Consider the following 14,598-nt stretch of genomic DNA (forward strand, 5'->3'; position numbering starts at 1 on the left):
GAGAGAGAGAGAGAGAGAGAGAGATGGACTTGTGGATGTGTGTGAGTGGGGACTTGCTCATGTCATGGCAAACATGAGGACAGATGACAACTTCCAGGACTCAGTTCTCTCCTTCCACCTTAGAGGCTCCGGGATGGAACTCAGGTCATCAAATCTGACCTAAGGTTTCAAACACAACAGGACAGACACAGCATGAAAGACATGCCAACACTTCCGTCCCATTTAATTCATGTAGCAGAGCTCTGAGGCTCGCGTGAAGAGTCCATGTTTCCAGTAAAAGTGGCTTCGAGTTTTTGCAAAGTAACCTGAGCAACTGTTGTCCTAACCCTAAGTCAGAGGTGTCTCAGCAAAGCTGGTGGGAAAGGCAGCACAGCTCAGCTGCCTGAGCTCCCAAATTAGCGACTTGTAGGTTAACTCGGAGCAAGTGAAACTGGAAGATTCCAGGGTTTCGTTTCCAAGATTTCAAGAGCATGCGAGTGCCAAGCTCTTGCTGACATCTAGGAAGGCTCCGGGGACTCACTGAGAGCATTTGATGGGACAAAGCTTTTCCTCGGAAATGAGTCCCTCCTGCCTTATTTTGTTCCTGGTGTGAGAATCTCTCAAGCCCCAGCAATTTTAGCTTGGTCTAGCCATAAGAGGCTCCTAGTCTATAAACATCCTGACCTTGTGGCCCAGTCTGGTGTTTTATGGCAGTACTTTTCATAGCAAAGATGGTGAGACCAGTTCATGAGAAATGACTGTCAAATTCCCAAGAATTCGATGATGCTGTTGTTAAATGCGGCAATCATTAAAACATTATTGTGTATAGATGTATAATTAAACAAATTATATTGTAGAGATATAATAAAAATTTAAAACCATCAGTTTTCAACTATTTTTACTGCATTTTAAAATTTCTGCTGTAGAGGTTATTTATGTCCAACACATCTGTCTGTCAGGAACACACACAGTGACTTGTTTCTGCACACTTCTTCCTAACTCTGTGTTCAGTGACATCATGTTCATAGCTTGAAAGCAGCCATATGGAATATTTACATTGCAGAACACTGACTATAGAGACAAGTATTGCCCCAAGCCTTTTCCAATACCTACCATTGCCAACCATTTCCGTTTTTACTAATCTTACCAATTACAAATGGGACACTATTTTAAGCTTGCATTTCCTTGGGTGATGTGAGATACGGTCTTTCATGTGTTCATGCCTAGCAGCTTAATAGTATGTCTTGTTCTTATAAATATATTTTAAAATATGTTTACAGTTTCTGCTTGACTAATATACAGGACTCACCCCCAAATACTTGGATTTGGGGATTCAAGGATGCAGAATTCACATGGCGAACTGACTATACCCTGTTTCAGATCTTAGCAGCTTAGAATGTATTCCCTCCCCCAAGGAACCAGACTCTTAGAGAAAAGAGTCCCGCTCAGCTCTGGTCTTCATACATAATGCTACTTCTATAATTATTAACAGATACTAATTGTACAAATCAGTAGGGACCCAATGATATCCAAAGACTAGTGAAGGAATCACACAGATGTAGCCTGTCACCAACTGAATGGATCTTGACACTACCCAGTCTGCAGTGAAGGTGGAAGGGGGCTCCCGGAATTTTTCCCAATCCCTGATCATTCCCATCCCAAGTAAATAAGCGGCAGATGCCCCCAGAGACCCTGGAAAGAATATTTTTTTTAACTGATTTTATTGAGTTCTAAATTTTTCTCTGCTCCCCTCCTTGCCTCTCCCCTCCCTACCCTCGCCCATGGTCCCCATGCTCCCAATTTACTCAGGAGATCTTGTCTTTTTCTACTTCCCATGTAGATTAGATCCATGTATGTCTCTCTTTGTATTCTCATTGTTGTCTAGGTTCTCTGGGATTGTGATTTGTGGGCTGGTTTGTGTTAAAAAAACCACTTATGAGTGAGCACATATGACAATTGTCTTTCTGGGTCTGGGTTACCTCACTCAATGTTTTGTAGCTCAATGTTTTCTAGCTCCATCTATTTGCTTGCAAGATGTCATTATTGTTTTCTGCTGTGTAGTACTTCATTGTGTAAATGTACCACATTTTCCTTATCCATACTTTGGTCGAGGGGCATTTAGGTTGTTTCCAGGATCTGGCTATGACAAACAAAGCTCAATGTTTTCTAGCTCCATCTATTTGCTTGCAAGATGTCATTATTGTTTTCTGCTGTGTAGTACTTCATTGTGTAAATGTACCACATTTTCCTTATCCATACTTTGGTCGAGGGGCATTTAGGTTGTTTCCAGGATCTGGCTATGACAAACAAAGCTGCTATGAACATAGTTGGGCACATGTCCTTGTGGCATGATTGAGCATCCTTTGGATACATACCCAAAAGTGGTATTTCTGGGTCTTGAGGAAGGTTGTTTCCTAATTTTCTGAGAAATCGCCACACTGATACCTGGGAAGATTCTTAAACCCTTAGTAGTTGGGCTGTGCTTTTCACCTCGGAGCCACTAGGAGTCCTGCTCCATCGCTGCAGCTAAGCAGATATTTGAGTTTTAAGAATACTACACAACACCATTGACTGGGAAATAAAATATTGGAATTGCCTCCATGAATATATGGAATCTGTTTTTTTTCTTTCCTATCATTTTAAGACTTAGAAACAGCCGGTAGTGGTGGCTCGTGCCTGTAATCTCAACAACTGGGAGGTCGAGGCAGGATTGCCATGGATTTGAGGCCAGCCTGGAGTACATAGTCAGTTCCAGAAAAACCTGAACTAGAATGAGACCCTGCCTAAAAGAAAAAAAAAAAAAAAAAAAAGCATGGATATCAAAGTCAAATCCTCGGGCCACCTAAACAAGCCGTGTGATAGTGACTAGATCACTGGCTTCTGTGTTCCTCAGAGACCTACAGAACAGTGTAACATTTAATCAAGAACGATAGAAAAGACCTATGAAGCCGGTAACAGTTGTTCCAGGCTTCTGTAAACAAATTCATGGAGTCCAGAGCCCAGCTGTGCCATTTGTAACTAAGGACAGGTAATATCCTCATTCATCTATAAAATGCTGACAGTAAAATCACACGGATAAGAAAACTGTGAGAATTTGACGCCGCAACACGTTTATCATAACAGAAGTTCACGGTGCCCTATGAACATTAATAACCATGCTGCTCCTATTATAGGGGTGGTTGTGGGGAGCCCTCTTTATTATACCTCAGGGACCCACAGGTCAACGGCTGTGCTAACACCGCCGGGACGCTAGAGGGCCCTGCTGCCGCAATGGGCTGCGCTGTCTAGGATGCTCCAGGAGTTTCAATGCTGCTGACAAAGGGAAGGGAGGAGGGGTCAGCGCCAGTAGGACTCCGCCCTATAAGGGCGGGACTAGAAGCCTGGTAGGGGCGGGGCCTGCCGAGGCAGGGCTGACGGGGCGGAGCTAGAGGAGCAGCGGGGGCGGGGCCTGGAGGGGGTTGGTCTGACGGGGCGGGGCTAGTGGAGCCTTGGGGCGGGGCGCGGCCTGACTGGGGCTGAGTAGTCCACGTGGTTAGGAGGAGTCCTGATTGGGGAAGGCGGCACGAGAGGCGGGAGCGGAACCGGAACGCGTCCTGACAGGGGCGGAGCTCTCGGAGTAGCGTGGGCGGGGCGCGGCCTGACTGGAGCGGAGCCGTCCGCGTGGTTAGAACGAGGCCTGACGGGAACTGAGCGAGAGGCGGGGCGGGGGGGTGCGGACCCCGACCGCGGCCCGACAGGGGCGGAGCTCGCGGAGCCGCGGGGGCGGGGCGAGGCCTGGTAGAGGCGGAGACCCGGTGCGGCCTGGCGAGAGGCGGAGCACGCAGCTCGGCGAGGGCGAGGCCTGATCTAGAAGGGAGGAGCGGAGAGGCAGGGGCGGGCCGAAGGCCGACCCCTCGAGAAGAAGGTGGTGGGGCGATGCAGGTGGGTGGCCGCCGCCAGCTCGACCGCCTGCCGCATGCCCTTGCGGAGCTTAGCTTAACGCAGCGCTGAGCCGGTGTACTCCGGTTTCATAGTCAAATTGAAACCCCGCCGCGGTGACCTGACCTTCCCGAGGCCGGAAAGGGTGTCCGATGACTGACTTGGTGGGAGGACAGGTGAAGCAGTGCTTTGGTTCCGGAGACGGTGGCGCGCCGGCTAGTGGCGTTTTCAGATTTGATGGCCGCTCCGGAGCTGGAGTTTCAGTTCGAATCGGGATTTCCCGGCGGGGCGGGGCGTGGGGTAGGGTTTAGGGGCGGGCCTTTTGGATCCTGCAGCCGGAGGGGCGGAACTGGGTGGCAGTCCTGTTGCCCTAGAGCTGAACCTTTGAGCACCGAGCGGTCGAGCTAGGAATCCGGACCTGTCTCTAGGAAAGGGGCGGCGGAAGCAGAGATCCGAGCCTCGGAGCTCTCATTTCTGAGGGCTTTGGACACTCGGAGCTCGGGTGGAAAAGCGTGGTCCAGACCTGGTAGCAGCTTGAGCGCCCCTTCCTCCCGTAGGTCGCCATGAACGGCAGGGCACGGAAAGAGGCAATCCAGGCCACAGCCAGGGAGCTTCTCAAGTTCGTGAACCGGAGTCCGTCTCCTTTCCACGGTAGGTGTCCTGGGTTAGGGAGGCTAGGAGTGGGAGTGACCTGACCAACTTCCATCTGTATGAGAGAACCCTTTCTCTACAGTCGTGGCTGAGTGCCGCAGCCGGCTCCTTCAGGCTGGCTTCCGTGAACTCAAGGAAACAGAGGGCTGGGATATCTTACCAGAAAACAAGGTACTGGGACTGTTTGGAGGCAGCGGCTGTTTCAAGTTCCTGTGTTCCACGTGATTAAGCAACTCACACCCCTGTCTTTTCACTCTCTTCTCCAGTACTTCTTAACCAGAAACTCCTCCTCCATCATTGCTTTTGCTGTGGGGGGCCAGTATGTTCCTGGCAATGGCTTCAGCCTCATTGGGGCGCATACCGACAGTCCCTGCCTCCGGGTAAGGAGTTAGGGCTCTGCTGGCCTGGAGGGAGGTGCGGGGCCAGTGTGGAATGAAGAGATTCAGAAAGTGAGATTCCCCAGGTGCAGGAAGGATGCTAGACTGCCCCTTGCCCTCCTCACAGACACTTTCCCAGTCAGCCAAGCGATGTTTGCTCTGTATAACTTGAGGGTCGCCTGAGTCTCCCCTCCAGATGTTGTCATCCAGATGTTTTCTTCTCATCTCAATGCTCAGGTGAAACGCAAATCCAAACGAAGCCAGGTGGGCTTCCACCAGGTTGGTGTGGAGACCTATGGTGGTGGGATCTGGAGCACGTGGTTTGACCGGGACCTGACCTTGGCTGGACGAGTCATTATCAAGGTGGTATAGAGGGCCTAGGAACTGGGGAGGTTCTCACTTCAGCAGCTGGAAGATTGAATATCACATTCCTTCAGGGTACCAGTGAAGTGTCCCCATGGGAAGGGGGGACTTGGTTATCAATTGGATTCGGGAGGTGCCCAGTTCTGACCTGGCCTGTTGGCCACAGTGCCCTACCTCAGGTCGCCTGGAGCAGAGGCTTGTACATGTGGACCGACCCATTCTGCGCATCCCGCATCTGGCCATCCACCTGCAGAGAAATATCAATGAGAACTTTGGGCCCAACACAGAGACGCACCTGTGAGTCTATACCAAGGCCTGTGAGGGGTGGGATATGGCATGAGGTGACAGGGGTTCTATTGGGACCCAGAAGACCACCTCTTAATGGCCATAATCAAGTTCCACTTTTGGAATCTAGTTTCTATACACTTGGGGAGTAGACTGGAAATTGAAGGACAAGGAGAGGCCTAAGTTCATGACTGCCTCACTCTCTTCTCTCAACCCATTTCCCCACAGAGTGCCTATTCTCGCCACAGCGGTTCAGGAAGAGCTGGAGAAAGGGACTCCTGAGCCAGGACCTGTCAGCGCTGCTGTAAGAAGCTCCCTTGCTCCTGGGAGGGTGGGCAGAGTGGAAACAGACCAGTCCCCTAGGAAGGGCAAAGAGATGAGCAGGCCCTCCTTCTAGCATCTTGTGCCTTACAGGATGAACGTCACCACTCAGTCCTCATGTCCCTGCTCTGTACCCACCTGGGACTGAGTCCTGAAAACATCGTGGAGATGGAGCTGTGCCTGGCAGACACTCAGCCTGCAGTAAGGAGTTGCTCTAGGGTTCTGTGAGTGGGGTCCTCCAGGGTCCCCGCCAACCACAGCCCCTGAAGTGTTTAGCCCCTCTGTTAGTCTCCTTCTTGTTCTTCCTTGGAGATTTTGCTTTCAGTGTTTCCCAGATAAGCAGACCATTTTCTCCCAAGACCCACCTGTGGGAACTTGATTAGGGTGTGGGGACCTTTCGGATCCTGCAACACAATGGACGGAACTGGGTAGAAGTCCTGGTGCCCTAGGACTGAACCTTTGAGAACAAAGCCAGAATCCAGATCTTTCTCTAGGGAAAGGAGCAGAAGCAGAAATCTGAGCCTTGGAGCTCTCATTTTTAGGGGGGGGTTGGATCCTCAGAATGTGTGAGATATGAAGTGGGTACTGTCTGCTTTGACCTACGCTAGCTCTGACCTCTGAGAGCAAGAGGCCTAATGCCTCTTAGCTGCTAATGGAGAGAACTGCTAAATCTTAATCCTAAGTTTGTGTTAGCTGGTTTCTTTCTTTTACTTAGTGTATTGTTTTGTTTTGTTTTTTGAGACAGGTTTTCTCTGTGTAGCCCAGGCTATCCAGGAACTTGCTCTGTAGACCAGGCTGATCTCGAACTCAGAGATCTGCCTGCCTCTGCCTCCCAAGTGCTGTTTTAAAGGTGTGTACCCCCACTGGTAGATGTTGTAGGTTACCCTTTCCTGGCCTTCATTCTCAGCTGAACAGCAAGAAGTTTCTTAAGCCAACAGTCAGGAGTAGTTGCTTTGGCCCTTGGGAACGGTGAAATGGGTGAGGGGCCTGGGCACTTGGGTCAGGGTGTTGGTCCTGTCTTTCTAGGTCCTGGGTGGAGCCTATGAAGAGTTCATCTTTGCTCCTCGACTGGACAATCTGCATAGCTGCTTCTGCGCCCTGCAGGTGAGGAGCCAGAGCACTCCAGGCAGCACGCACCCACGAGGGGTGGGGAATTAGGAGTTGAGATAGGGGCTAACCTCAAGCCCAGGGGTGGCGAGAGATGGCTACTTAACCAGGCCTTCACCTGGCTGGCTAGGAAGGGCCCAAATGCTGCAGCCTTGGCATCACTATTTCTGTGCTGGTCTGGGACCAGGAGCTGAGGTATGGGAAAGCTGACAGGTGTGCCATGATGTCTTCTCATACCCCAGTCTGCTACTTTTCTCCAGATTAACAACCTCCACCTGAAAAGAAAGTCCTTGCCACCATGAACACCAGCATCTCTCTCTTCCTTCTGTGTCCTTCAGTCTGCCTCTGACTTAAGTCTCCTCTCTGCTTTCTTTGTGTTCCTTGGGATCTCATAGGACAGTCTGTACCTCATGCTCACCTTCTTGTTCTCCACTTCCTCTCTACCCTAGTCAGGCCATTTCTCAGCCTTTTACTCTTCCTCTGCCTTTTACCTTGCCTTTTCCCTGCCTAACTTATGGTTGAAGATGGGCTTTGGGTAGTTACTGTAGACCTGGGTCCCCTGCTGCTAGGTTCATGGCCATCTCTAGAGCTGTTGTTAATGAAGCCCATCAATTTGCTTGGTATTCATAATTGTCCTCCTGTAACATGAATGGGAACCTGCTTGTTGTTGGGGTTTTTGTCCTGCCCAGTACCCCACAACTGTTTGGCCGCAAAGAAAATCACACATAGGTCTCCATAAATTATAAGCTGATTGGCCCATTAGCTCTAGCCTCTCACTGGCTAACTCTCACATCTTGATTAACCCATTTTTCTGATCTACGTTAGCCATGTGGCTCAGTACCTTTTTCAGTGGGGCAGATCACATCCTGCTGCTTCAGTGGTCTAGGCAGGAGTGGAAGGAATCAACTTCCTCCTTCCCAGAATTCTCCTGTTCTCATTGCATCGTTTCTGTTTCCTGTCTAGTTTTCCCACCTATACTTCCTGCCTGGCCAATCAGCGTTTATTTAAAACATGATTGACAGATTACAAACAATTCTCCCACATCCTCCCAGGATTTACATCATCTTTCTGTCTTCAGCATTGTCCTGCCTTCTGCAAGGGAAGGTATGGGAGCCAAGTGCACAGTGAACGGATCACTTATCCCATTAGAAAAGTCCTTCACTGCCAGGCAGTGCCTAAGAGAAAGGTTGCTGAAAGCCCAGCTTTTGACAGAGGTGTGCAGCTGTTCAGTCCCAAAGAAACACACAGAGGTCTACATTAATCATAAACTGGTAGGCCTATTACCTCAGGCTTCTTATTAACTCTTACATCCTGCATTAACCCATAATTGTTGTCTGTGTTAGCCATGTAGCTTGGTACCTTTCATCAGCAAGTCATTCTCATCTTGCTTCTTCTGTGTTGACTACAGACTCTTTCCTCTTCCCAGAAATCTCCTGTTCTGGTTGCCCCACCTATACTTCCTGCCTGGCTACTGGCCAATCAGCATTTTATTAAAGCAATACAATATAAGTGACAGGGTACAAGACCATTGTCCCACAGCACTCAGCCTCTTCACTGGCAGGACAGCATGCCACTCCCAGGTATTAGCAGAATAAGTTGTAAGAAGCAAAGGGCAGGGATGATGATCTTGTCTCCTTTCCCATCCAGGCTTTGATTGATTCCTGTGCATCCCCTTCCTCCCTGGCCAGGGAGCCACATGTGCGCATGATCACACTCTACGACAATGAAGAGGTATGTGGGGCTCTGGGCAGAGGTCCCTCTCTGGAGTCTTCAGTAACTACCTCAGAGACACTCAGAGTGAGTCAGGGCCATTCTAGAGGCCTACAGATGGGGACAGGAGAGCTGCCGGTGCTTCTGTGGCACATGTTGTTTCCTTCTGGCTCTAACTGGACTCCATACCCCTTTGTTTCTGTGCTCCTTGCTACATCCCTACCCCAAGGACAGGAGCATTGCACAGATCATCCTTTCGGGTCTGTAGCTTGGCACATAGTGGGTCCTCAGCTGTGTGTTTGGCTGCAACCCGAGCTGCTGTCGTGGAGCTTGACAGATAGCTAGTTCTCTCTCCTGTTACTCCCTAGGAGCAGTTAGCAGTTGGGGTAGGTCTTTGGTCTGTTGTTCTGGGTGTTTGGCTATTCCATCTCTGGTTATCTTGTCTACATCTAGTCAGCAATAAGGGAGCGGGCAAAGAGACTAGATGCCTGTGTCTTCCAGAGTGTGGTCCAGAAATGAAATTCATTAGTACTTACATTCACAGAACTTAGTGTGACCACATTTAGCTGCAGAGAAGACTTGGAATGATGGCTCTAGCTGGGTAGTTAGTTGTGTAGCTATGGCTTGGGCCTTCTGTTATGAAGGTGTCATGGATAGTTAACAGTCTCTGTCACATACATCAAGGGAAATTACCTAGGGTGCTGTGGCACCTGCTGAGCCCTAGATGTAAGTATTGGGGACCAGTGTGGAAATTCTATCAGTAAGTGCTATTTCTAGACTGTAAATGACTGGGAATTGGTCTGGACCCAGTCCGCTGTCATCAGATGATCAGTAATGACCTGGGTGGGCATAGGAAAGATTCTAACAATACCAATCCCACCATGTGACTCGGGAGGATCCTGAGCCATTCTCAACACTGGGCTCCTCTTACTGATCTCTGTGTCCTGACTCCCAGAGTAAAAACCTCTGCCATCCCCAGGTGGGGTCAGAAAGTGCCCAAGGAGCACAGTCTCTGCTGACGGAGCTGGTTCTGCGGCGCATCTCAGCCACACCTCAGCGTCTGACCGCCTTCGAGGAAGCCATACCTAAGTCCTTCATGATCAGTGCAGACATGGCCCATGCTGTGCACCCAAACTATGCGTGAGTCTTCCTTTCAGACAGTACTCACTGCTAGAGACCCAAGCATAGCCCAATTAGAGGCTGATTCCTGGCCCTGTCTCTTTCTCTATCTCCTGGGAGGTTCCAGGGGTCTTCCTTTTGATTGTTCTAGGCCAGACTTAGTGAAAGCCTAAGCCTGGTATGTGTGTTAGATAGCTTGTTTCCTTTTGTGGCTAGAATCTGACTAAATGTTTGTTTTGAATGCTCTGGGGGCCTCCAGGATTGGGTGGGAAAGAAAGCTATAACCCATTAGTGCTATCTGCCTTGGAAGGGGAGTGGATGTTGACAGGCCTCCACTACAGTGTGCGGTGCTGACCTTTCCCACCTCCCACAGGGACAAGCATGAAGAAAACCACCGGCCCTTATTCCATAAGGTAAAGAAGCTTTTAAGGATGTGGTGGCCTGGCTGGGCCTGGCCAACGTGGTTCCCCCTGGGTCACATGTCACCTCCATTCCCCCTTGACTTTTCCCAGGGTCCTGTGATCAAGGTGAACAGCAAGCAGCGCTATGCCTCTAATGCAGTGTCAGAGGCTCTGATTCGAGAGGTGGCCAGCCAAGTTGGGGTGCCCCTGCAGGTGAATGTGTATCTTTTCTGGGAAGGCTTGGTGGAGGGAGCAGGATGAAGACATAAACTGCTGTGCTCCGTGAGTGGGGAGCAAGTAGGTGGGCTTCAGTGGAGGGAGTTCCAGGGCTTTGGGTGCTGAGCTAGCTACATGGCTGCTTTTGTTGTGGTGTCTTTAGCCTAGTTTGCTAGGCTGTCTGGGTGTTAGTGTCCCCATCTGTAAAGTGGGGTGATAATGATCCCTGCACTACTGATTTTTGTAAGGCTTACTCTTGCCACCTAGGTTAGTCCTTTCTGTTTTCCTCCTAACATCCACTTTCCCTGTGTCTTGTACCCCAACCCAGAAGGAATATTGAAGACTGGAGAGCCTAGAACCCCAACTGTTCACTTTTCCTCTGGCTATGAAATCACCCATCACTGTCCTGTCACACTGTGTGTGGACATATATATTCCTATATCAGGAATTTGGCCCACGGTGCTCCAGTAACAGACAGCACACAAGTTCTGGTGGAGGCAGGACTAGACAAGGGCTGTTTTTACTTCCTTGTTTCTATCTTGCCCCATGTAATGCCAGATCATTCTACTCACAGAGAGGCCTCTGGGAGGAAGTGAGAGCTAACACTGAGAAGAAGGACGTTGGGAAGGTCCAGAGGAAGAACATCTCAGCCAGAGGGAACAGATAGAAAAATCACAGGGGGAATGAGAATGAGTTAGCCTGGTAGTGAGAGAGAAGGCAGGGCTGAGAGCAGGCAGGATAAGAGAGGACTCTCACCCAGGCCAGTTTACTTCTGGGGCCCTGGAAGAGCATTTATATTCTAAGGTATGAAGACATTGTAGGCTTTTCCCTAATAGCTTACAGAAGAACCATGGCATATATACTTTAGAAAATACAAGTAGAAATGAAAAAATAAAATTTGAACCAGGTGTGGTAGCACACATTTGTAACCCTGGCTCATAGAAAATGGAGACATGAGGATCATCCTCAGCCACATAGCAAGTTCAAAGCCAGCCTGAGATACATGAAACTCTGTCTTAAAAAACAGGGCTTTCCAGGCAGTGGTACGCACACCTTTAATCCCAGCACGCCACTCCTCAGGCAGAGGCACATGGATCTCTGTGAGTCTGATCCTGATCTACAAAAGTGAGTTCCAGACTAGCTAGGGATGCATAGTTGAGACCATGTCTCCAAAAAAGAAAAGTATCATCAGAGTTTTACATATTCTTCCTGATTCTTCCTGTGCATTTATTTTAAATCTTGTAAAATTAAATCACTGGATACATTTGTTACCTCTTTTCATACATTGACTAGACAGATGCTGTTCAAGCAGTGAGCCCCCTTTTTAACACTAATTGATAATCCTTGCTTAATCAGCAATTGCATTAGAATTTTCTGATACACCTTTCCTCACCCATTCTTTCAACCTTCCCATTCTGTGAGGTAGAACCTGCCTCCCATCATCCAGGCTGATTAGTTATTGTAAGTTGATTCTTGGGCCAGCGAAGTAGCCCAGTGGGTAAAATACCTGCCACAAAACCTGGTAACCTGAGTTTGATATGTGGGACCCACATTGTGGAAGATGAGAACTCATGCCTGTAAGTTGTCCTCTGATATGTGTGCCACAGCACATGCCTGCCACACACTTAAAACAAGATAATTGTTTACTCTCCCTTTTTCAAGGTGGAGTTTTATCCTAAATGTCATTATAAATTAGTTTCTTTGCTTTCACTTTTTACTATCAAATTATGAATGTTCATTGATTGAGTGCTGTTCACAGAATTATTATGAGTGATGCTCAAGTTGTCATGCCTTTGACCAGTGAGAGTTCTTTCCTATGCCCTGCGATAGGACTCTTAAAAGTTACCTTGCTTTTTGGCACAGTAAGAAATTTCAGCCTCATATTTTCATCTTTGTTCTTAGATATGGCAACTAGAAAAAAAACTTTTTTTTAATTAATTAATTTATTTATTATGTATACAATATTCTGTCTGTGTGTATGCCTGCAGGCCAGAAGAGGACACCAGACCTCATTACAGATGGTTGTAAGCCACCATGTGGTTGCTGGGAATTGAACTCAGCACCTTTGGCAGAGCAGGCAATGCTCTTAACCTCTGAGCCATCTCTCCAGCCCCGCCCCCCAAAAAAACAACTTTTTTTTTAAAATCATGAGTTAGTATTGTAATTTCCATTTGACAAAAAAATTGTCTTATATTTTATAGTTCTGTTTTATACTTTAAAAAAGGAATCTTAAAATCTAGCATCATATTATAATTTCCTTGTTTTTTAAGGTAGGGTCTTATGTAGCTCATGCCAGCTTCAAACTCACTGTGTAGTAGAATATACCTTAAACTCCTGATCCCTCCACTTCCCAAGTCTTGGAATTACAAGTATGCACTTCCGTGCCTAAGTGTGCGCTGCAGGGGACCAAATCCAGGGCTTCGCTCATGCTTGGCAAGCACTCAACCAGATGAACCACATCCCCAGCCCAGCAGTGTTTTATAGAACATGAAAGCTGCATGAGTGTTTTTCTTGGTCTATTGAATGTTCAGGCTGGGTATAAGAGTAACAAAACAGTATTTTTAAATGCTTGAAGACATAGAACTAGATCATCTTCCAGCCTGTGTCCCTGGGGTAGCTTCTTCCTTGATCTTAATTAGTTAATTAGCACACCTGGTGTTTAGCTTATGGCCTCTCCTCCTCTCTCCAGGACCTCATGGTCCGGAACGACTCCCCCTGTGGTACCACCATTGGACCTATCTTGGCTTCTCGACTGGGGCTTCGGGTGCTGGACTTAGGTAGCCCCCAACTGGCCATGCACTCTATTCGGGAGACAGCCTGTACCACTGGAGTTCTGCAGAGCCTCACCCTTTTCAAGGTAACTCCCACCTGACCCTCCCCTCCATCAAGTGGCTAGCCCTGTTGCTGGAGCTGTTGGCTATGAATCACTCTACAAAATAAGTGAGATAAACAGTCTATAAGAACTCACAGTTTTAGAGGCTTTATTTCACAGTCAGTTGGCTTGTTAATTTAAGCCCTGTGATAAAGCAGAGTGTCATGGCAAGAACGTGTGGTAGAGGAATCTGCTCCCTGAGATTGTAAGTGAGGGTGTCCCCTCAAAAGTTTGCTTTATCCCAAGTGGCACCTAACTTCTTCCCTTCAGGTCCCACATCTTAATGGTTCCACTACCTCCCAATAATGCCACAGGCTAGTGAGCAAGCCTTTAACACATGGACCTTTAAGGACACTTACACAAGTCACACCATTCCTCATTTTCATGGCCTTAGAAAGGTTGTCTAGGAACGAGCTGAGGGGTGAGAAGACATTAAGCATAGACCCTCGACACTATAGTAATAGAGCCTAGAACTGAAGGTGATGGGAGGCGAGCGGTTGGACATCGCCATCTGGTCACTCACTAACTCCTAGTTCCATTGCCTCTCGTTTCAGGGTTTCTTTGAGCTGTTCCCCTCTGTCAGCCGCAACCTCTTAGTGGACTGAGCTCTCTTGGCGAGGCCTGCCTTCTCTCACCCCTGGGACCGAAGGGGAGGTCTCAGTTTAGCTGAAGCTGGATTATTAAAGTGGATTTTCACCCAGCTCTGTTGTGCTTCTTCAGAAGCTGCGTGGTGGGGATTGAGCCTGACCTGAGCCTCTGGAATCAGAGCAGAGGTGAAGGTTGGGGTGCAGTAAAGAATAAATTCCTAGAAATAAAATTAAGGAATTGAATGTACTTGTACTTAAAATTCAGGTAAGTGCTGTTCGGTTGTCCCTCCTTGCATCTCACCTGTATCAGAAGTTCATGTTTATAAGGACTTCACACCACTCCCTTTTTATGGTTTTAGATTTATTTTGTGAGTGTGTGTGTGCCTAGTACCCATAGAGACCAGAAGAAGCCCTGATTCTTCTGTAACCAGTTATGAATCACCATGCAGATGCTGGGAACTGAATCCAGGCCCTCTGCAAGAGTAACACAAGTAGCTGGGCAGTGGTGGCGCACGCCTTTAATCCCAGCACTCGGGAGGAAGAGGCAGGTGGATCTCTGGGAGTTCGAGGCCAGCGTGGTCTACAAGAGCTAGTTCCAGGACAGGCATCAAAGCTACAGAGAAACCTTGTCTTGAAACCCCCCCCCCCCAAAAAAAAAAGAGTGACACAAGTAAACACTAAGCCATCCCTCC

General features: G+C 48.5%; 1 protein-coding gene across 2 annotated transcripts; it reads left to right on the forward strand.

Annotated features, from left to right (window-relative positions):
• Window positions 1-3,762: 3,762 nt before the first annotated feature.
• On the forward strand, window positions 3,763-14,127 carry Dnpep (aspartyl aminopeptidase). 2 transcript variants are annotated; one of them, XM_005361580.2, is made up of 15 exons: window positions 3,763-3,900; window positions 4,455-4,548; window positions 4,631-4,719; window positions 4,815-4,928; window positions 5,163-5,288; window positions 5,455-5,585; window positions 5,802-5,877; window positions 5,988-6,095; window positions 6,921-6,998; window positions 8,649-8,732; window positions 9,691-9,851; window positions 10,204-10,243; window positions 10,343-10,444; window positions 13,137-13,304; window positions 13,874-14,127. In XM_005361580.2, the coding sequence occupies exons 1-15, from the start codon at window positions 3,895-3,897 to the stop codon at window positions 13,922-13,924; spliced, it is 1,428 nt and encodes a 475-aa protein (XP_005361637.1). In that variant the 5' UTR covers window positions 3,763-3,894; the 3' UTR covers window positions 13,925-14,127. The 2 variants fall into 2 exon arrangements, with proteins under 2 accessions (XP_005361637.1, XP_005361636.1); XM_005361579.2 differs by lacking the exon at window positions 3,763-3,900 and adding an exon at window positions 3,907-4,073.
• Window positions 14,128-14,598: the final 471 nt, after the last annotated feature.

The sequence above is a fragment of the Microtus ochrogaster genome, linkage group LG4, assembly GCF_000317375.1.
Source record: "Microtus ochrogaster isolate Prairie Vole_2 linkage group LG4, MicOch1.0, whole genome shotgun sequence".
Classification (NCBI taxonomy): Eukaryota; Metazoa; Chordata; class Mammalia; order Rodentia; family Cricetidae; genus Microtus; species Microtus ochrogaster.